Source organism: Dipodomys merriami, unplaced genomic scaffold (assembly GCF_024711535.1).
Source record: "Dipodomys merriami isolate MVZ:Mamm:240054 unplaced genomic scaffold, mDipMer1.0.p SCAF_200, whole genome shotgun sequence".
Classification (NCBI taxonomy): domain Eukaryota; kingdom Metazoa; phylum Chordata; class Mammalia; order Rodentia; family Heteromyidae; genus Dipodomys; species Dipodomys merriami.
Genome location: NW_027203383.1, coordinates 2,036,819 through 2,060,485, shown reverse-complemented (window position 1 = coordinate 2,060,485; position 23,667 = coordinate 2,036,819). Strand labels below are relative to the sequence as shown.

Below are 23,667 nucleotides of genomic sequence, written 5' to 3'. Positions count from 1 at the left end.
AAACAAAACAACGGGAGGCAGCTTACCTTCTGCCGGAGGGCCACAACATGATACAAGTGTATGTGTCCCATGCACGGGCCTGGGTGTGCAGGCACTAGGCTCTGGACCCTACACCCAAGGCCCCCACAAGCAGTGCTCATCACCGACTCAGAGGATAAAGTTCTGCTACCTGCTTCCTCACATAGAAGGCAGCCACTGGGGGACAAAGGTGGTATGATTCCATGTAGAAGTATCTCGAAGATCCAGGTTCATAGAGACAGACACAGATTCGGGGTTAGTGAGGAACTGGGGTCTGAGTATGGGGAGCTATTGATTAATGAGTACAGCGCTGCTGTCTGCCTTGGTTAAAAAAAAAACTTGAAAATATTGGTGATCGTTACATAGCCATGTGAATAGAATTAATGCCATGCAAGCGTGACTGAAAAATGAGAAATAAATACAGGGACAAATTATGTTGTGGATATTTTCTACCAAAAAAACCCAAACAAACAAACACACACAGTATGAGCAAAACCTTATGTGGGCTCTGAGACATTTATGTCTCCTAAAGAAGGCTGATCAACTGTCAAGCCACAAGAACATTGTTCTCAAGTGATCTCTCGGCCGTCTTTCCGAGAAGCAGCCAGCCCCAGGGCCTCAAAGCTGTGCTGGCTGACAGTGAGGCCATCACGCAACCCAGAGGAGAGAGTCACTCCCAGGGCAAAGGGAACAGGTGCCCCCTTTGTTCCTTTGTTGGCAGAACAATTTTATTTTATGTTTTTGTCGGTCATAGGGCTTGAACGCTGGGCCTGGGTATTGTCCCATAGCTCTTCAGCTCAAGGCGAGTGCTCTACCACTGAGCCACAGCACCACTTCCAGTTTTCTGGTGATTTACTGGAGATAAGAGTCTCACAGACTTTTCTGCCCAGGCTGGGTTTGAACTGTGATCCTCAGATCTCAGCCTCCTGAGTAGCTAGGATGACAGGCGTGAGTCACCGACGCCTGGCTATGGCTGAACAATTTTTATTAGGACACACTTAAAACGCTCAGTCACTACATCGCATGTGACATTCTCTGCCTCCTCTGGGAGCTGGCTAACAGCTCAATAGGAGCAGGTATCCCAGCCACACAACCCAAGCTCCTGTCTGAAGGGCCAACCAGCTGCCTGCATTCCACGCTGACTGCACTAGTACGGGTAAGACTGCCCTCCGCTGCTCTGACTGCCTGCCTTACCTGACTTCCAGGTACAATATGAAGATGCAAATGTTTTTCACAACCAAACAAAAGAGCATTGCCAATGGCAACCCCGTGAACAGCGAACTGGAGGATGGTAATGATTTCTATGGCGGTAGCTATGATGACCCGTCCATGCCGTTGCTGGGGCAAGGTAAGGCTGAGCAGACAGGACTGGTAGGACATTTTCACAGAAGCCACAGCCCTTCTTTTACACACACACACACACACACACACACACACACACACACACACACACACACACACACACACACACACACACACACACACACACACACACACACGCAATGAGGAGGGAGAATCAATGTTTGAGATACTGCCTAGAGTGATGTTTGCTTTAATGCAAGGTACAGGGAAGATACACGAGGAAAGAATAAAATGTACGTGGGAATTCCCCCACACCTTGTGTGTTGTGTATTGGTACTGGGATTTGAACTCAGGGCCTGGACTCTTTCCCTTAGCTTTTCCACTCATGGCTGCCCTTCTACATTAGAGCCACAGCTCACTTCTGGCTTTTTGGAGGTTAATCAGAGATCAATTTCACAGGCTGCCCAGGCTGGCTTTAAAGCGTGATCCTCAGATCTCAGCCTCCTGAATTACAGGTGTGCGCCACCAGCACCTGGCTTTCCCATACTTCGGAGAGCAGGCAAGGCCTGTTTGGCTCTTTGGAAAAGCCACTTCCTGACAGGAAGCTGAGAGCTTGGGGTGGCAGAGCCTGAGCCTCCCTGTCCTGGAGAAGTCCCTGTCCTGGAGAAGTCCGTCCCACAGCTCCAACTTGGGGGCTGGAGCGAGGAACGAGGAGCACAGGACCAAGCAAGGCAGCCTCAGGCCAGCCGGGACACTTCTGCAGGGGACCCCTGCTGAGGTCACGGCAGCTGCTCTTCAGTCTCTCCCCACCCCCAACTTGTTGGGACCTAGGAGTCTGGGCCTCAGAGGCCAGCCTCTATTCATCTTTGTCAAGTTCTTTGAAGTGTCAAGGCCTGACCGGCTACTTCCTTGGACATCTACTTGATTCTTAGTAACAGGGCCAGTTGCCAGGCCACACAGCAGCTGCAGGACAGCTGCAGGGAGGAGTTCACGCTGCCCCAGACCAAGCAGTAAGGCCTGAATGGGTCACAGGTGAGGGTGAGGAAAGGCAGGGTTACAACCAACTTGCCAGCCAGGTGCCCTAGCCCTGCCCACCTGAAGGTCTTTTCTATGGTCCTGGGCAAGTCTCCTCTTTCTTCAGGTGACTTTAATTTATTATCGAGGTGAGGGGCGGGGCCAGGTAATGACACAGGACCTGTGTCTGGGACATCCAAGGAGTCTCTGTTTCTCCATGCCCCCTGCAGCCACTGTCCTGGGATCAATCAGCGTTGTCTCCCAGGTGAATTTCGTGCAGGCGCATTGTGTCCTGTCTCAATGCCCCAGTGGGACTCAGGGGACCCGAGATTCAAGGTTTGCTTTTTCTTATAGGTAGGAGTTGCCTTCATCTTAACAACCATGAGTCTTGTGTTTGGAGGAGACCCCAGCATGGGTCCCCATCCCCTCGCCTCTTAGCAGGTGGCTCTCCAGCCACCACCCTGCAATCTAAGGATTTCAGGCTGGGCTAGAGATGTGGCTCAGTGATAGGGTACCTGCCTGGCAGACACAGGACCCTAGTTCCATCCCCACCCTGCGGGAAAAGAAGGAAAGAAACAACTCTTCCTGAACTCTTTTAGTAGCAGTTTGTGTTCCCCATAGAAACCTTAAAGCTTTTAAAACTAAATCTCTTGAGCCAGGTGCTGGTAGCTCACACCTGTAATCCTAGCTACTCAGGAGGCTGAGATCAGAGCCAGCCCAGGCAGGAAAGCCTGTGAGACTCTTATCTCCAATGAACCACCAGAAAAACTGCAAGTCCAGCTGTGGCTTAAGGTAGCAGAGCTTTAGCCTTGAGCAAAAAGCTCAGGGACAGTGCACAGGCTCTGTGTTCCATCTCCCTGACCAACAGAAAATAAAGCAATAAACTTCTCCTCTTGAGAGGAAATGGGAGGAAAACACCTTCTTGTACCTGAAGCTTCTTTGAGGTCGTGTAGCTGAGCACACCGGATGGTCTCCTGGATGGCTTTCAGGTGGCATTGCTCACAGCCTGACAGCGGGGGGCCTCTTGGTCATCAGCTGCTGCATTGTACCAAGCCAGTCTAGCTCCCTAGGGGGCTGTTCCAGCCCACCCACGGCCTGGGCACCCCTCAGGCTTAGACTGGGACGGGAGAAGCGACCCAGCCTATGTTTGAGTTACCTCCTGGGCAGCCACTCTGATGCCCAGGGCGCCTTGCCTTGTGCCATAGCATAAGGCAGTGTGTCCAAGCCCCACTCTGAGCTCAGCTACAACCCATATAGTGGCTGTGTCCGGGCTGGATCTCCAGATCAGAGCCTGGAACCTACAGTGCTTTGCTGGTACCCCGTTCCCCCTCTAGAAATGCCCCCACCCCCACCCCCAGCACCGAGGCTCCCTGTGAAAGGAGCTCGCTACTAACACCCTCCTCAAATAACCCTCTGGCGTCCTGGCCACCATCAGACTCCACGCTGACCGTCTCTGGCAATCTCTGTTGGCCTCTGTCTCCTTAATTCTCTTCTAAATTGTAAGTAATCTGCTCTCATCCAAGCAATAACATGAGCTTCTAAACATAAACCACGAGCCCAGCTCCACGGTGCACACCTCGCTGGAGGTGAGGTGCATGGTGCTTTCTGGCTGTTTTCTAACCCTCATGCCTCCTGTCTGCTGAGCCTTGCTGCCTGTGGGCCGGGGCGGGGGGGAGGGGGGAGTGTGGGGGGGGACTGTTGCACTTTGTGCGTTGTCACGCTGTTAACTCTTGCACGGGTTGCTGTCTGGTCCTTGTTACCCTATTACTTGCAGAGGAAGTCACAAGATCTGACTGGTGCAGAGGGATGGGGCTGCCTGCTCTGTGTGCTGTGTTCATGAGTGGTTTGGTTATTAGATTTTGCTGGGGACCTGGAGTTCAATGCCAAGCCTCCCAGGATGCAGACTGAGCATGTGCATGAAGGAAGCAGGAAAGAGACCCAGAATGGCCAACTTTGTTCAGCTTTGTGAGGGGAGGGGAGAAAAAGAGAGAGAGAGACAGACAGACATGTCCCCTGATGCCATCAGTGTTTATCAAACTATAGGCTTAATCAGCAGCTCACCACACACCCCTGGGACAAGCCGGCACCCTCCTGGGTCTCAGGCACCTCTTCTAGGGCTGGGTGGGTAGGGACAAATCTCTGACCTTTCTTGCCTTGTGCATAATACAATATGAGGATGTTTCCTAGCTGTGTTGAGGGGATTGTCTGCACAGACCAAGGCCTTGTGGGAAGCTAAGACTCCACACTGTCTGCTGCTTTATCATGTTTACCACAGCTGAGGGGTCTTGTAGACTGTAAAGTTTCCTCTGAGCAACTGGAAAAGGAGAGTAGAGAGGAGATCCCATTGGGGTCCAAGGTACAAGGATGCCTTGGTCAGGCTCAGATGAGGAACTCCAGTGCCTTTGCAGTTGGCCAAAGTCAAGCCCCAGAAGAGAAGTCAGCCATCAATTGATAATGTCTAGATAGGGCATATCTGCCCAGGAATGGTCCTGTAATAAAGGATTCTCTGAGCTCTGTGTAACTTGCTGGCATCTGAGTTCACTGACTGGAGGAGCTGAAGCCAGACCTCCACAGCCCCATAACCACAGCCCCAGGAGGTTAGCAAGCTGAGGGTACTGCAGTGGTCCCAGCACTTAGGAGTAGTCCTCCAAGAGATGAGCACTAATCCTGGCTCTGTGCTTCATAGTGAAGGAGAAGCCACAATACAGCAAGCCCCCGGTGGTGATGGTAGACGAGGTCCTGAGCTCCAGCCCTCCCAAGTTCAGCTTCCCCGAGGCTGGCTTGCGCATCATGATCACCAACAAGTTTGGACCCAGGACCCGGCTAAGGATGGCCAGCAGGATCATAATTAATGAGGTAAGTGTGTGAACACGAGGGAGAGAGAGAGAGAATAAAAAGATGAATGTGCATCTGTTTCTCTATGGACAGGGCAACCTTCAAAGAAAACTCAGGCTGGGAAGGTGGCTCAGAGGTAGAGTGCTTGCCTAGCATGCACGAAGCCCTGGGTTTGATTCCTCAGTACCACATAAACAGAAAAGGCTGGAAGTGGCACCGTGGCTCAAGTGGTAGAATACTAGCCTTGAGCAAAAGAAGTACTAGGATAGAGGCTGGGAAGGTGGCTCAGTGGTAGAGTGCTTGCCTTGCGTGCATGAGGCCCTGGTTCGATTCCTCAGCACCACATAAGCAGAAAAAGCCAGAAGTGGCACTGTGGCTTAAGTGGTAGAGCTCTAGCCTTGAGCTGAAGAGCTAAGAGATAGAGCCCAGGTCCAGAGTTCAAGCCCCACAACTGACAAAAAAAAATAAAGTAGTAAGGGCAGTGCCCAGGCCCTGAGTTCAAGCCCCAGGACTGGCAAAAAAAAAAAAAAAAAGTAAAAAGAAAACTCAGGACTCTGGAGAGTGGCAGTGCCCTCTGAGGAGCTCCCCCTCTTCTTGCTGGACTTACGTTTTGTACTCCACGCCTCTTCTCCCAAGTGGGAAAAAATACAGGGTATTATTTTTCAGCAAAATGGATATTATGTAGCCAGTATTGCAAAAATAATGAATGTACTGACTACTGGCTTTTTCGGTCTTAGTTTTATTCTAGTAGCCACAGTCAGCACATCACTGGACACAAGAATCATGTTTGCCAGTGCTTAAAAGTTCATTGTTTTGAACATCTATGCTTCACTGTGCATAGACCCTTTCTGTAGAAAATGTATTAAGAAATAGGCAGCCAGTTGCCAATGGCTCACGCCTGTAATCCTAGCCACTCAGGAGGCTGAGATTGGAGGATCATAGTTCGAAGTCAGTCCAGACAAAAACGTCTGTGAGACTCTTATCTCCAATTAACCATCAAAAAGCCAGAAGTAGAGCTGTGGTTTAAATGATAGAGCACCAGCCAAGCCAGGGTAAACGTGCTAAGACCAGGGCTCACAGGCTGAGTTAAAGCCCTTGTACCAGCACATGCGCACACACAAAGAAAACGGTAACACTTTTCCAAGTTTTGAATCTTTTTGGTCCAAAACAGTGAAGTAGTGTATTGATGAAATTTTATTGAAACCTGTCTGTCTTTCCTAAACTTAACTGTACTGGGTGCTGGGGTGGCTATTAACCAATTCTAGAGGACAGGGGGATGAAGGTTTACTCTCTTTTGTGACATTTTTATTCATCAGGAAAATAACAGATTTGGGGGTTGAAAGGAAGCAGTTGGTGGCACTGGGATTTGAACTTGGGGTCTACTGCTTGCTTGTCAGGCTCTATACCTCTTGCATCTTGTCTCTAGCCCTTTTTGTTTTAGTTCTTTCTCAGATAGGGTCTCATGCTTTTGACCAGGGCCAGCTTCAGATCAGCAACCCTCTACTGTTTCCCCAGCCTAGACTTAACTGAGTTAGGAGTCCATACCTAACACCGACAGGCAGAAAGTTAGTTCAGGGGTCAATAGATCTTTTATTATTATTATTATTATTTTTTGCTGGTAGTAGAGCTTGAACTCAGGGCCTGGGCACTGGCCCTGAGCTCTTTGGCATAAGGTTAGCACTCTACCACTTGAGCCACAGCACCACTTCTGGTTTTCTGGTGGTTAATTAGAGATAAGAGTCTCACAGACTTTCCTGCCCAGGTTGCTTTGAACTGCTATCGTCAGAGCTCAGCCTCCTGACTAGCTAGGATTACAGATATAAGCCACCTGAACCCAACTTATTATTACTTATTATTACTATTATTATTATCTATTACTACTATTATCTATTATTATCCATTATTACTATCATCATCATCATTTAGAATAGTATACTTCCTTTGACATGATCATGGCTCCTGCCAGCCCCCATGATGACCAGGACTGGTATGTGTCCAGGGCAGGTGCATTACCAGGATAGGTATTGGGTCCAGAGAAAGAACATTCTCTGGGGACAGTCCTCCTGTCCCTGGGTTCCGGGTCAATATTGTACAAGATCTCTTTATCCATGGTGCAACCAGTCCTTGACCCACAGTCCTTAAGCAAATCCATAAATGTTTTGGAACTTGATTAAGGTGAGCAGAGCAGAGGCACATAGTTCCCTAGAAACTATGGAGAGACCACCCAAAGGCCACCTCAGTGGCCAACAACCCAGGAAGACTCTGAGTAGCATTCGTCACTGGGGACAGTGTAAGCTAAAACCATGATTGGATGTTAGCACACACCCACTAGACAGAATGGCGAAAATGAAAAGGTCTGACAATACTAAGTGTTGGCAAAGATGAGAAGCAACAAAGGGTCGTTGTTCTAGAAAGCTGAGAGGGCTGGGTGAAGTCTAGCTACCCTTTCTCACCTGCCTTGCTGTCTTCTGGTCCGGGGGGTTCCCACAGCGCCAGAGATTGATCAATGCCGCCAACGGAGTGAGCAGCAAGCCGCTTCAGAACGGGAGACCTGAGAACATCGAGAACGGAAACGTCCCTGTGGAAAACCCAGAGGATGCTCAGCAGGACCAGGGCCAGCAGCCGCCCCCACAGCCACCTCCTCCCCCAGAGCCCGAGCCCATAGAGACCGTCTTCCTGTCCCCCTTCTCCCTGCCTGGTAAGTTTAGGGGACGCTGGCTCTTAAGCCAGGCTTCCATGAGCTCTATCTAGACCAAGCCCAGGTCTCCAAAGACAGGGTGGTGGAGCCGTGGTGTGAATGATTGACACTCCATCATCTAGGTGCTGCTGCTGATAAACACATCATTGGTGTGATGGGTAAGCGCTGTCCGGGATGCAGGCACTGCTGGATGTGACTAGACTCTGAAGGCAGAGAGGAAAGTTGATATGCAGGGCAGTTGATGTTTCCTTTGCAATGCAGAAAAGCAACCTGTGATGCATATGTACAGACATGTCAGACTCCTCACCGTTGCTCCTCTAGGCAGGCCAAGCATTGCTTAATTGCTAGGATGGAATATTCTAGAGCTATGGTGAATCCTATACAAATATAGTTTAAACATCTGTATAAACTGTATAAATAAGATCATGTGCTTGCCTTGAGCTGAAGAGCTCAGGGACAGCGCTCAGGCCCAGAGTTCAAGCCCCACAACCGACACACACACACACACACACACACACACACACACACACACACACACACACACACACACACACACACACACATACACACACACACACACAGCCAGATCAGACCAGTTCAAGCCCCACAACTGACACACGCACACGCGCGCGCGCGCGCGCGCGCGCACACACACACACACACACACACACACACACACACAGCCAGATCAGACCACAACTCTGCCCTAAGCCCTCTGAGTTCAGAGTTCAAGCCCCACAACCGACACACACACACACACACACACACACACACACACACACACACAGAGCCAGATCAGACCACAACTCTGCCCTAAGCCCTCTGATGTCCTCCTCTCTCACATGGAATCTGGCCTGTAGGTCCAGTGTCATCTACTGCTGCATCCTTGTCTCTCATTTTTTGTTGTTGTTGTTGTTGTTTGGTGCCAGTCCTGGGCTTGAACTCAGGCCCTGCGCACTGTCCTGAGCTTCTTTTGCTCAAGGCTAGCACTCTGCCACTTGAACCACAACTCCACTTACAGCTTCTTTTTGGTATTTAATTGTAGAGTCTCACAGACTTTCCTGCCCAGGCTGGCTTTGAACCTCAGTCCTCAGATCTCAGACTGCTGGAGTAGCTAGGATTTCAGGCATGAACCTCTGGCACCTGGCTTCTCTCATTCTTATCGCTCTTTGACCCTCTGCCGTAGTCACACTTGCTTCCTTCCCCTATTCGTAGAGGAAATCAGGTACGCTCCTAGCTTAGGACCTTGGCGCTGCCCTTCGCTGGAATGTGCTTTACCCCACTATCCACGTGACTTGCTCCCTTGCCTTGTCAAGGTCTCTGTGGAAGTGTCATCACAGCAGTGTGTTTTCCCAGACCACCTTAGGTCTGGAAATAGCACTGTGGCTCAAGGCTGAAGGTAGAGCACTAGTTTACCAGTGCCCAGTCCCTGAATTCAAGCCCCAGAACGGGCACACAAAAACCAAGTCATCTTCACAGACAGGCATCTGTCTATCCACAGTGCATTCCTGCACAGAGTAGGTGCTTAGTAGAAATCTGCTACCTGGTTCTTTTTTTTTTGAGGGGGGGGGGGGTCCGGTTGTGGGGCCTGAACTCTGGGCCTGGGCGCTGTCCCTCAGCTCTTCAGCTCAAGGCTAGCGCTCTACCACTTGAGCCACAGTGCCACTTCCGGCTTTTTTCTTTTTGCTTATGTGGTGCTGAGGAATCGAACCCAGGGCCTCAGGCATGCAAGGCAAGCACTCTACCACTGAGCCACCTTCCCAGCCCCATAATCTGCTACCTGGATGAGCTCAGGAGTTCACATCTAAGAGGGCCCCAGGGCCCCCCTAGCCTGCCCTGGGTTTACATCAACCTTCCATGAGGACTCTGCTATCTCAGGTGGGATGCCTACGCCCCTGAGCTCCTGTCTTAGGAGTCCTTTCCTGGGGTCTGCCATCCTGAGAGGCAGTGGAATTCCAGAACTTCAGAACTTTCAAACCTAGAACTTGCTATTTCTCTGGGGGAGAAAAAAACAATCTAGGTTTAATATCAGACCAAGCAAGTAGCTGACTTGGTCAGGGGCCCTGGAATGACATAAGCTGGCCGACCTTTGCCCTATCTTGGCACTAATTTTCTGGCCTCCAAGTCCAAGGCACGGACCTATAGCCTGGGTACTGCTGCTGTGTCTCCAGATGCAGCTCTCTTGAGGGAGGGGGGTCCCCAGGCTTCCCTGGGGTTTGTGGGTTGGAGCATCTCAGGGGCATGTGCTTCAGAGCCATTATCCCCCCTCCCCCCTACAAACGCACATGGCATGGGGGCTCGTCCCAAAATTCATGGCCTCCCTCTGAACCTGGACATTCTTAGACCTGGGGCAAGAAGCTTTGTTTCCCCAGCTCCCTGGCTGGTTAGGAATTCTAGTACCTAGTCAGCATCTCCCAGCCTTTATCCCATCCAGAGCACACCCAGAAAATTAAATTTGTCCCCTGACCCAGGTCTCAGGGGAGCTGGGCCTGAGGATCAGCCTCCCCAGTCCTCCCATGGCCCACCCGAAGGCCCAGGATCGTGGTGTCTGCCAGGACTCAGCGCTCATTCTGCCAGCCAGTTAAAGCTATTCCCTTGTCTGGGAGTTGGCCTTGGGCGGTGCAGGACCCTAAGCATCACGGGTCTCCTCCAAACTGTATTGAGATAGGTTGTTTGGTTACTCGGGCAATGGGAGCTTTCTACAGGCCAGGATCCTGGGAAAGCAGTGTGTTGACCCAGGGAGCAGCTCCAGAGCCCACAGTCCTAAGAGGTCTGAAAGGCAATCCTTGGGTTTGACCTTGGATGCCCTCTACAACCCCAACTCGTCCCATCACCAGCCCAGGTTCTCTTTGGGTCTACCTGGGGCAGAGGAAAGGGCCTCAGAGCCACAGATGGAGCAGAAGGAATGGGATGCCACTTGGGGATCTGTGTGTGTGCCTTCTCTGGCTCTAGGAGGTGGGTGTGGGTGACCCCATTTTACAGGCCTGATGGGGGCCCCAGAGACCCTCCATGTGCTGCTCTAACTCATTCCTGAACCATCGCTATCAACATGCAGGGGCTGCAGGAAAATCAGGGCAGGGCAGGCAGGGTTGATTTCTAGTGAGAGGCAAGCGTGGATGAGAGGCCTCAGGACCCAGACCCAGGTCCTTGTCCAGGGATCTGGTGTTCCTCAGAGACATGGCTAGTCGGGGGTAGGGAAGGAGTGTCTTAGTGAGTCACTTGCATGTGTGATACCGGGACTGGAGACCCCAGGGCTCCTGGCCTTCTTGTGCAAATGGCCTCCACCCTGGGAGCTTGACCCTTTGAAGCTAGCCTTCCTACTATAGCCTGTCCACTTGCCTCCAGCCTGATCCCCCTGGGCCACGCCCCAGTTGAGTCAAGAGCGAAGGTTTTCCTCTGCTTCCTCTCAAGGCTGCCTCCCTTCCTCCAGAGCAAGCTCGGCTTCCTGTGTCCAGGGAAAACCCGCTCTGTATCCCACTGATGTTTCAGGGTTGCCCTTGGAAACCACCAGTGCCTCCCTAGTCTTCCTTCCCATCCCCATGCACAGAACAACCGGAACCGGGCCCATGGGCTGGGCTGGGCTGGGCTGACCTCACCTCCTCTCAGCTCCCTTCTAGTTCTGGCCTGGGGTCCAAGGGCGGCTCTGGGCTGCTCTGGAGGCCTGCATGAGCTGTTCTTCCTGTCCATCAGTCTCCTGGAAGGACAAGGGCAGAAGTCAGGAGAAAGGAAAGAAGCTGACCCCTAGACCAGATGGGTGTCAGCACAGAGCCAGGAAGTCAGACCAATGGTGGCTCTTCTGTGTGGTAGGGAGAAGGTAGCACTGAAGTCCAGAAGTCCTAGATATAAAACTTGGTTCTATCACTATCACCGTGATCCAGGGCTAGCTGCTGTCTAGCCCCTGCCCCCACACACCCCCTTAGTTCCTCATCCACATCCTTGTAATAGGGGTGCTGACTCCGGCCTTCTGGGGTTAGTCTAAATAGTAACTTTGATAACACGGTCAAGGTCTCTGTGCCTTGTATACAGTAGGTGCTCAATGAATGTTCCTGTGGACTAAGGTGTGTCTTAGTGTGTGGCTGTCCTGGGCTCCTGCTTGGATCACAAGCGATGATCTAGAAAGGAGCGAGCATTTCTGGAATCCTGGGACTGTTGGTCATTCCAACAGTCAAAAAGAGGGAGCCAGGGGCTGGGAAGGTGGCTCAGTGGTAGAGTGTTTGCCTTGTATGCATGAGGCCCTGGGTTCGATTCCTCAGCACCACATAAGCAGAAAAAGCCGGAAGTGGTGTTGTGGCTCAAGTAGTAGAATGCTAGCCTTGAGCTGAAGAGCTGAGGGACAGCGCCCAGGCCCAGAGTTCAGGCCCCCACGACCAACCAAAAAAAGAAGAAAAAAACAAAAGGAGCCAGCTGGGTGCCCGTGGCTCAGGCTTGTAATCCTAGCTACTCAGGAGGCTGAGATCTGAGAATCATCGTGGTTCAAAGCTAACCAGGGCTAGGAAAGTCTGTGAGACTCTTATCTCCAATTAACCATCAGAAAACCAGAAGTGATACTGTGGCTCAAGAGCTCAGGGACAGTGCCCAGAGTTCAAGCCCCATGACCAACAATAACAACAAAAAAAGAAGGAGCTAGCCTGAACTAGGTATGTACAGTGTGCCAAGCACTGGGCTGCAGGTACTTAGCAGGCAAAGGACCTCTAAGTCAGTAAATATCTGGAAGCCAGGGTTTGTCCTGGCTCTAGGGATCCAGAAAAGAGAAGGGCAGCCATGGTCCCTGGCCCCTAAGAGCTTCATGGCTCACAGGACAAAGGCAAGCAGACGACTGTGCCATGGGCCTGGCACATGGCCTCCTGCCCCGCGGGAGGAAGAGGAGGAGGCAGGGGCTCCCGCTGCGCATCCTCTCTGAGGCAGAGCCAGGAACTCCCACTCTTCCCCAAGTTTGGGGCTCCTAACCTGAGGCTGGGGTGCTCAGAGCCTGGGAATTGTGCTTCCCAGGAAAAAGAAGGAGCTTTGTCTCCCATCACCACAATCTCAGCCCAACTCTGCCCGGAAGTGGTCACAGGTGGCCCTGAACCCCAGCCTGCTGGGAAAAGTCCTGGTACCACGGTGGCTGGCTGGAAGTCTGCAGGAAGAGGGGCTCTATATGTCCCCCGAGGCCACACCCTGGCTCTTTTCTCCCCCACAGTAAGGAAACTGCATTGTGCTGACCAGGAAGCTGGCCTTCCTGCCCACTATTACATCCGCCAACAGCAACTGGGGACCTGATGTACGCCAGGCACAGAGCACAACAGAATGCTTGCTTGCTTGCTTGCCTTCAACATTTTTATTAGTGTAGATTAGTTATACAAAAGGCTTTCCCTATCATATTCTCATGTATGTGTATAATGTGCTTTGATCAAATTCCTTCCTTCTGAATAGCTCCTCTTATTTCCCTTCTGCATATTAAAACAACTCTAATAGGTTTTGGATACTTTGAACTGTTCTATTTTCATACATGTGTATATGTGTGTGTGTGTGTGTGTGTGTGTGTGTGTGTCTGTGTCTGTGTAGACACACAATACTTTAGCTATGTTCATCCTGCGCCCTCCATATTCTCTCCTCTTGTACCTTTCCTCCCCCATACCGGTACTGACCCTGAATATATTCCTGTCCTTGATTTTTAAGTAGATTCTACATGTGACAGAGAATGCATGATATTTGTCCTTCTCAGTCTGGCTTACTTTACTCACATAATTATTTCTAGTTCCATTTATTTTCTTGCAAATAACATAATTTTATTCTTCTTTATGGCTGAATAATACTCCGTTGCGTCCATATACTCCATACTTTGTTTAGCCAGTCATCAGCTGCAGTTGGGGCTGGCTGAGAGCCACCAGCCTAGCAGCATCCTGGAGTCAGTGAAAAACCTACCACTAGTATCATGCTTAGTAACTAAAGACTGCAAGTTTTCCCCTGAGATCAGAAACAAGGTAAAAGATGTTCACACCACTCGATCCAGCATTGTGCTGCAGGCTCTGACTAAAGCAAATTAAAAAAAAAAAAAAAAAAGGCATGATTGGAAAGAGAAAGATAAAATGTCCTGCATTTACTGATGATGTGATCTTAAACACACACACACACACACACACACACACCAATAAAAACTAATAAATAGCCAGGCACTGGTGGCTCACACTCCTATTTCTAGCTACTCATGAGGCTGAGATCAGAGAATCTCAGCCAAGGAAGGAAAGTCCATGAGAGTCTTATCTCAGTAAAACAAAAAGCTGGGAATGGAGCTGTGGCCACTTTGGAAAACAGCCCTCAGAGTTAAACAGTTACCAGGTGACTCAACAATTCTATTCCCCATTAAGTCCCCAAGAGAAATGAAATCATATACCCATACTAACACTTATATTCAAATTTCATAGTGCTATTCATAATAGCCAAAACGCTGGAACAACTTATCCATTAAGCGATGGATGGATAAACAAAATATTATATTCAGGGGTAGGATATGATGCCAGTGGTAGAGTGCTTGCATGGTATGTCCAAGGCCCTGGGTTCCATCCCCAGCACTGAAAAAAAGAAATAAAGTATAGCCATAGGATGGAAGACTTTTTATCCAGAGTGGGTAGGAGGGAAGGAAGAAAGCTGGGCACTGGTGGATCATGCCTGTAATCCTAGCTGTTTAGGAGGCTGAGACCTGAGGACCAAGGTTCAAAGCCAACCTGGGCAGGAAAGTCCATGAGACTCATCTCCAATTAACCACCAGAAAACTGGAAGTGGTGCTGTGGCTCAAAGTAGTAGAGTGCTAGCCTTGAGCTGAAGAGCTCAGGGACAGTGCCCAGGTCATGAGTTCAAATCCCATGACTGACCAAAGGAAGAAAAGGGGGAATATAGTACAACTACAACCTGGGTGCACTTTGGGAACATCCTACTAAATGAAAGAAGCCAGACACCTAGTCACGTGTTACCATTCTGTTCCCATAGAATGCCCAGGAGAGTCAAATCTGTAGACAGAAGGAAAACAGAATGGCAGCCAAGTGTTAGGTTTCTATTGAAGGTTCCAGTTGTGATACTTACAGCTTTTGAATGCACTCAAAGCTACCTAATTGTTTACTGTCTATGGGTGGGTTCTGTGATTTGGTCATTATATCTTGGTTATTTTCACATGGAGTTCCTCTAGAGCTGTGGTTCTCAGAGTTTAGTCTGGCGACTAGCCTGAGAAGTCCTTGGGAACTTGTTAGAGATTTAAATTCTTGAGCTGGTCAGTGGCCAATGCCTGTAGTCTCAGCTACTCCTAGAGGATGGGGTGATGGGAGCTCAGGACTTTGAAATCAGGCTGGGCTACAAAGCAAGACCTTCCTTCTCTTTTAAGACTGGGAAGGTCTTCTGATCCCCAGTCCAGATCTTCCAGATCCTCAGCTCTAGGGCATCCTGATTTACACAAAGCTTGAGAAGCACAGGGCTGTGAGCTTCGTTCTTTAGGTAGAGTGAATGCTTTCAGCTCCAGGGCTCAGCCAATGACGCTAACATCCCCAATACCACAAGTTCACCAGCCTGTTCCTTGGAGTGTCTAATTAGCTAACCATCCAAATGAATCTGAGATTTTATCCGCAATTACATCTGTTCTTTCCCCTCCGGCGTGGTGAACCATCTGTTTCCTTAGTTTGTCTTGAAGACTTTTGTCATTGTAATGTTTTACTCCATGAGAGAAATCTGAGTGCTTGGCAAAGAAGCATTGGCAGTCTGTCTCCCGCCTGCTGGAGTCTGTGCTGTCACACAGAGGTGCTGGAGGGGGGCTGGGAGAGGTGTCTTGGGGTGCCTGGCCCCTGGGCAGGACAGCATCCCATTACTTCCAGGACCTCTGCAACTTTATCATGTTGATGCACAAGACACGAGACAAGCATGGTGAGTTCTTGTTCTCCAGTAGTACCAAAATAATACCAGGAAAGAATAACAGAGTTTTAAAGAGTTTAGTGAAGTAAAGACCACTCAGAAGAGTTTTTTTTTTTTTTTTTTTTTTGCCAGTCATGGTACCTGAACTCTGGGCCTGGGCACTGTCCCTCAGCTCTTCAGCTCAAGGCTAGTGCTCTACCACTTGAGCCACAGCACCACTTCCAGCTTTTTCTGCTTATGTGGTGCTGAGGAATCGAACCCAGGGCCTCATGCATGCAAGGGCAAGCACTCTACCACTGAGCTACCTTCCCAGCCCCTCAGAAGAGTTTTATGTTGTCTCTCTCCTCCCCATTTCTTTCCTCCCTTCAGGCATTGCCAGACTATGATTGGTTTGTTTGAAACAGGCCATACCCTCTCCTGGGTGGTGGTCTGAGACGTGGCAGGACCCAAGGCCCTGTCCTGGGTGGCAGCTGACTGGGCAGGGGGAGGGGGGCTGTGGAGGGGAAAGCTGGCTGAACTGGTTTGCCCATGTCCTTCAATATCCTATTTGAACTAGCTTGGGCATCTAAGATTAGGTATTTTAAGCTTCACAAAAAGTCTTGAGGTTCCCAGCTCTCCTCGACGTGACATTTCCGGGGCTCATCTTCAAGGTTGTGGTGTGGCTTCAGCTCTGGTGTCCCTATTCCTGCAAGGAGGGACAGAGAAGGAGACACACTCCCTCTACTTCCATCTGTCCATGGCCGACCTGCCAACCAGGAAGCCTGAGAAGCTAAGGTTTTAGAGGCAGACTTATTGTCTAAGAAAAATAGCACCTAATGGCCTGGAGCTCACTGAAATACTCACTTTTTGCTGTTGGTGGTGGTGGTGGTGGTGGTCATGGGGCACGAACTCAGGGCCTGGACACTGTCCCTGAGCTCTTGCTCAAGGCTAGCATTCTGCCACTTGAGCCACAACATCACTTCTGCTTTTCTGGTGGCTCATTGGAGATTTGAGTCGCATGCACTTTCCTACTCTGGCTGGCTTCAAACCATGATCCTCAGATACCAACCTCCTGAGAAGCTAGGATGACAGGTATAAGCCACCGGAGCCCAGCTTGAAATACCCCCTTTTTAGGCTGATTCTGTTCTCTGCTTTGCCTCCTGAATCCACAGTCAAGGCTCTGATACTTCCCAGCCTTCTGCCTTCTGATCAGCCCCTGAAATCCCCTTGTGTCTATATGGGGTGCTATGACCCCAGATATCTGGAACATAAACATAGCTTCCTCCATGATGGTCACTTCTGGGTCTGGGTTTCTTCCCAGGCCTGATTAAGACACATTAGAAGTGGGTTTGGCAAGATAGATGCATTTGAAAACAACCTCAAACCCTGAGCTCCCCTTGGTGGCGTGAAAGCAGAGTCTAGAATTTTAGCAGGACTCAGAAATCTGTGTGTTCGGAGCCCCTGGTGCATGTGAGGTCCAGCTAGTTTTGAGAACATCTAACGGTAGACTCCATCTCTCCTTTTTTGGATGAGGAGGCCAAAATCCAGCTTTGCGGTAAGGTCTGCTCAGGAGAGCAAATCCTGGGGCTGGAGGTTGCATGGTGACTACTCAAACAAACAAAGTGAGATGCTCTGGGTAAAGTTGGCAGATGGAAAGCACACATACACATGCATGCACGCACACTCTTACTCTTAGCTTTCTCTGTCTTCATAACTCTTTTGCTTGGCACTGTTTGGTTACAAGTAAGAACTTAGCAGCAACCAGATTTGGCTTAAACAGGAAAAAAAATTACAGAAGTGTTTGTGTGTGTATGCATATGTATCTGTGTGTGCTGATACTAGAGATTGGACTCCGAGCTTTGTGATTGCTAGGCAGGCATTCTGCCACTTGAACCACACCTCCATCCCCATTTTATGCTGGTTGTTTTCCAAGTAGGATCTTGCTTTGGCTCTGGCTGCCTGGGCTGTGTTCCTTTTACTGTACTTCCCTGGTAGCTCAGCCATGGGTGGAGATGAAATCTTCTGAACTTTTATGCCTGGGCTGGCTTCCAATCACAATCCTCTGATCTCCACTTACCAAATATCTAGGCTTATAGGCTGAGCCAGCATACTTAGCCAGAAGTATTTCTTTTTTTTTTTTCTTTTTTCCTTCGGTTGTGGGGCCTGAACTCTGGACCTGGGCGCTGTCCCTCAGCTCTTCAGCTCAAGGCTAGCGCTCTACGAGCCACAGCGTCACTTCTGGCTTTTTTTCTTTTTTGCTTATGTGGTGCTGAGGAATTGAACCCAGGGCCTCATGCATGCAAGGCAAGCACTCTACCACTGAGCCACCTTCCCAGGCCCAGAAGTATTTCTTAAAAGCACTCTATATGTGCATTGGGGCCAACTGTAACCAAGACCCCATCTCATCTCTGTCCCTTCCTTCATCTCTTGACCCTCTGACCACTTCCTCTACCCACATACCCCCAATTTTACAATCCTAACTACACAATGCAATTGACTCCAGCCTCTGGAACAGACTTTAGTGAACTCAGTGTGTTAGAATTCTCCGAGGCCTTCCACAGGCAGATGCAGATGTGGCTGTGAGAAGATATTCCTCGATCCACAGAGCAGGGTGAGCCCTGCCAACGCCATCCAGGAATTCACGTCCAGTCTAAATCCTGCACCTCGCTCTGCAGCCAGCCCCAGGAAGGGCCGGGACAGTGTCTTCCAGCCTCTCCGTAACTCCTTTCCTCTGTCAAGCGCAACTCGTTTTCTCTGTTTTCCAATTCAGTAATGTTTCCTGCTGATGGTCGATCCCTTGGCAGCAGTTCAGGAAATGTCTGACTTCATCCCCATGATAGTGTAGGAATGCTTTGTTGGGAATAAGCTCTCAAATGCCATCATCTCTAATACGTGTGCTTATTTTACATGTGTTTCCATTTCAAGATGATCTCTTCCTGATCTTGTCCTCACATTCTGGGGGCTTGTAGCCCCGCCCCTCCCCATGCACTTAATTAGTGTTGAGTTCTGCAGCTGGCCAGGCAGGGGCTGGGCTGAAGGTTCTGCTCTCTTCCATAGCTCTGGAAGAATCCACTGGTCCCAGTCCACAAGGTACTAACCTTCTGCCATTAAAACTCTCACTAAGCCGGGTGTCAGATGCTCATGTGTGTAAGGCTAGTTACTCAAGAGGGTGAGATTTGAAGATCATGGTTCGAAGCTACCCAAGGCAGGAAAGTCCTTGAGATGCTCATCTCCAGATAACCAGCAAGAAGCCAGAAGTGGAGGTATGGCTCAGTGGAAAATACCAGCATTGAGTGAAAAAAAAACTAAACAAAAGCCTGAGGCCCTAGTTTAAGCCAGTACCCCCCCCCCACACACACACCAAATGTGTTTTATTGACTAATAGTTAACATTTATTATATGCAATTCCAACATTTTCTATTTCTTTCTAAGAAAATGATGCTTTCCCTCCACTAACTTGGTTTCCAGGCCCTCTGTGGAGCTTCTCCAGCAGTGAGCATTGAACCTTGTTTCTTTGGAAACCATGGCGGGTCATGATGTTGATCACCTGAGCAGGGCCAAGGTGGAGATGGATAGTTGAGCCAGATGCAAAACCCCTACCAGGCCAAAAGACAAGTACCTAGTACAAGACCTGTGTCTGTAAAATAAGACACCCATTGGTGACATTTGTAACTATCTGTAAACAGGCTCCTACCATCAATGTATGCAGGAACACAATTCCCCAAAGGGAATTCCTCCTTTCAGAGAGTTGAAGGTGAAGGCTATGGAGACCACACCCTCCCTTCCCCACTCAAATGAGGCAGGAAGGGGCTTGACAAGAGCAGAGCCTGGAATTTGGGACCAACCAATTGAGCAGGAAGCATTTCTGCCCATCCTGTGGGGTCAAGCAGGTACATAGAAGAGGTTCATGTTAACATCTGGTTGACAGGTGGTTTCCTAGGTGCAGCATCTGGGTGGACACGCAGGCCAACTTGCTGGTTTGGAACAAAGCTTATTCACCCCACCCATTATTATAACCATGCTGGCTATCTCTTGGGAAACATACTTTTCATTATTTAGGAAGATAAAAAACACACAGGTATGAAGTTAAAGCAACTAGTTCCGATCTATTTTTTTCATATTAAAAAAAACAGATATAATTCATCTGCCATAAAGTTCACCCTTATGGATAGTATAATTCAGTATTTTCTTACTTTATTCTCAAAGCTGTGAAATGCATCACCAATATATAATTACGTCAAAGAGGAAAGGAGCAGTCTGATCAAAACTCCATTTTCCTAGTGGTTTGTCCTGAGGCTCTTCCTCCTGCTTTTTCTTCATTCCTGGGTCCAAGTAAGGCATTCTGCTTTTTTGAAACAGCAGTAGGACGAGTCCCAGTTCCCTGTTATGTGGGAACATTCCTCAGTGTTGGTGTTGGCCAACTTAGCTACAGCTTCCTGGCTAGTGAAAAACTAGCACACAAGGAGAGACGTGTTCTAATAGTTAAGAGAATGTAAGTCAGAAGAACCCACTGTGAAAGTAGAAATGCTATTCTAAAGCAGAATACAAGAGACATCCAATTAAATAAATAGTGTGAGGATACCCTATTTCTTGAACAGCTCCATAAAAGGATTTGTTTGGGGTCCAGTGGAAATAGTCCTTCTTGTCTCTACTTAAAGATAAGGCCTTTACCTATTGAGCACCAGTGACTCCCACCTGTAAACCTAGCTACTCAGGAGGCTGAGATCTAAGGATCATAGTTCAAAGCCAGCCTGGGCAGAAGGTCTGTGAGACTCTTACCTTCAATTAACCTCCAGAAAAACAGAAGTGGTGCTGTGGCTCAAGTGGTAGAGCGCTTGCCTTGAGCTGAAGAGTTCAGGGACAGTGCCCAGGCCCAGAGTTCAAGCCCCCATGACCGGAAAAAAAAAAAAAAGGCCTCCTCCAGAGATAGGAGTTTGCCTTTGTAAGAGTTGCCAGGCTTCGCAGCCTCGCTCCTTCTGGAAGAATTGGCACATGACTCCCTTTGAATCTTGACAACTTTTCCTTTTGTCTTAACGGTTTTCTCCCAAGTTCCCTGCTTAGCCTCTTTGTGGTTTGGCTTTCATGGTCAAAGTTCACCACCACAGCAGTAAGTTTTCTCACAGATGGTCTGGTCTGGTCCCCTGTGAGAGGGGTGGTGACAAATAAATCAGGTAGGACTCAGTGCCAGGAAGACTCTTGTGGCAGATTTAGGCAACTAAGAGGTTTAGAAGGAGTGGTCTTTAGGCTGGCTCTTTCTGTTTATGTGGTACTCAGAAATCAAACCCTGGGCTTCAAGCACTCTACCACTAAGCCACATTCCCAACCTGTAGTTCATTCTTCTTTTCTTTTTTCTTTTTCTTTTTTTTTTTTTTTGTTGTTGTTCTGGTCGTGGGGCTTGAATTCAAGGCTTGGGTGCTATCCCTGAGCTTTTGTACTCAAGGCTAGCCCTCTACTACTTGAACCACAGCTCCACTTTCAACTTTTTAATGGTTAATTAGAGATCAGAGTCTCCTGGACAACCTACCCAGGCTGACCTCCAACTGCAATCCTCAGATCTCAGCCTCCTGAGCAGCTAGGTTTACAGGTGTGAACCACTGGTGCTAGCCTTGGAGTTCATTCCTATCAGTCCTGTAGGTGATTCCTAGCATCCCAAAAACACTGCTCTGGTTGCTATTCTTAGAAGTTGTATTTCTGCAGAATGGAAGCAGCCAACAGACAAAGTTATATGAGAAAAGTACAAAAACAAACAAAAATATCCAAATATTTAAAAAGCTAACTTATTTGCAAAATAAGTCATCCTCTATGAGCCCAATTGCAAGTGTTTTAGAGAAGGATCAAACTATAGATGACAAAAATGAAACACTTAGAATAGCCATAGCTAAACATTTGAAAACCAGTCTAGCTATTTCCACTGCATTTTAGGATACTAATTATGACTGACAGCATCACAACAACATCCTTAGGCTCGCCTTGTTAGAAAATCAGGAACACATGGACACAAGCCTAGCAAAGGCTGCCATCCCTAACAGTTTTAATTTGGAAGAGGTAAAGTGTTTTCCTAAGCTTGTGTTTATAAGGATTATCTCCTTGGGGAATGTGTATATATTTCCCCTCTGAAGGAGCCTGCCACGCAGCTCAGCCTGCACAGGTGTCACATACACCTAGTAATTTCATTTTTGTCTTTGGAGAAGTATGCAACACTGACAAAAGTCAAAGCTTCTCTTACAAGATAGGAGCAGCGCCCATGATCTCAGCCTCGTTTCCTTTGCTCTTTTTATTTTATTTACTTTTTTTTTTTTTTTTTTTGTCAGTCGTGGGGCTTGAACTCTGGGCCTGGGCACTGTCTCTCATCTCTTCAGCTCAAGGCGAGTGCTCTACTGCTTGAATCACAGTGCCACTTCCTCAGCCTCATTTCCTAATGTATAGGTATACTTCCTATATATAATAATGCTTATTTAATTAAGAAAAAAAGGTGTTAAAGGTTCAGAGGCAGTGCATTTTGGTCATTTTTACATGTGCAAAACATACATTTAAAAATCTGTAAACATTGCAACATTCACACAAAAGCTCACACATACAGTTCTACTTCTCACAGACATAAAGGGAATTAAATATAATAGAATCACTTAAAATGATAGCTGTTTCGGGCTGGGAAGGTGGCCCGGTGGTAGAGCGCTTACCTTGCATGCATGAGGCCCTGGGTTCGATTCCTCAGCACCACATAAGCAAAAAAGAAAAAAAAACGGAAGTGGCGCTTTGGCTCAAGTGGTAGAGCGCTAGCCTTAAGCTGAAGATCTGAGAGACAGCGCCCAGGCCCAGAGTTCAGGACCCACGACCGAACCCCCCACCCCCCCAAAAAAGTGATAGCTGTTTGCCATAGTTACAAGGTAGTCACTTAAAAGACTTAAATGACTTCTGTTTACTCTGATTCAGTTAAGCCTCCATTTCCTAAGTAGTCAAAAGTTTGATAACAAAAGTTTGGTAAAACAAAATCTCCTTTAAGCTAGGTTTGTTTGTTTACTCAAATGTTGCTAAGAGCAGAACAATATTCTTACAGTTTAGTTTTATTGCAGTGCATTAATTTTTAACCACGGGAAATGATTTGATGGCCCTTAAATTATAACCAATTTAATCATGAGCATAAATTTTTCATAAGCTCCATCTTTCATGATTTACTCCATCTCTTAAAAAGATTTACTCACTTTTATTTTGCAACTTTTTGCACCTTTGGAATTCCCTTCCCCCCACAATTTTGGAACAATATTCTGAAATAAGCTCTCTCACTGAAAAGCATTTTCTTCTCCCTTGAACTTCCTGCTCAAAAATATGTCTATGCCTTCCTTATATCATTTTCCTATTTGTTAATTTTATTTTACATTTGTCATTTACATTTTGAAATCACTTTTACAAATATTTTTTAATTCAGACAAAATCGTACATTTTTTCCAGTAGAATTAAACCCTCTAAAAAGTCTCACATTCCAATGCAGATGCAGGGGGAAATGCAATCTGTTTTAAAATTTTTATGAAAACACATGTTATGGATACACATGTTGTAAAAGAATCTAAATTATACATCAAATAGATTGAAGTAGATTATGATTACTCTCCCTAAAATCCTTCTGTGATAAGGTGGGAAATCCTGAATGCCTGCCCAGTTGAGATGAGGTATTAACTCTATATTAAGGATTGGAAAAGTGGCTTCATGGTAGAGTGCTCGCCTAGCATGCATGAAGCCTGGGTTCGATTCCTCAGTACCACATAAACAGAAAAAGTCAGAAGTAGCACTGTGGCTCAAGTCGTACAGTGCTAGCTTTGAGCAAAAGAAACTCAGGGACAGCAGCCAGGCCCTGAGTTCAAGCCCCAGGACTAGCACCAAAAAAAAAAAAAAAAAAGATTATACTAATGACTTTCACATACATATACATACTTACGAAAAGCTTTAAA

The 23,667-nt window shown here is 48.2% G+C and overlaps 1 protein-coding gene across 3 annotated transcripts in view; it reads left to right on the top strand.

Annotated features, from left to right (window-relative positions):
- LOC138833126 (sodium/potassium/calcium exchanger 4) overlaps positions 1-23,667 on the top strand; it is a 131,128-nt gene that overhangs the window by 84,963 nt on the left and 22,498 nt on the right. For 2 of the 3 annotated variants that reach the window (XM_070031476.1, XM_070031474.1), the window contains exons 10-12: positions 1,224-1,366; positions 5,021-5,190; positions 7,660-7,867. In XM_070031476.1, coding sequence (XP_069887577.1) covers positions 1,224-1,366; positions 5,021-5,190; positions 7,660-7,867 — 521 coding nt within the window. The remainder of the gene's footprint in view (positions 1-1,223; positions 1,367-5,020; positions 5,191-7,659; positions 7,868-23,667) is intronic. The other variant, XM_070031475.1, reaches the window with a different exon arrangement.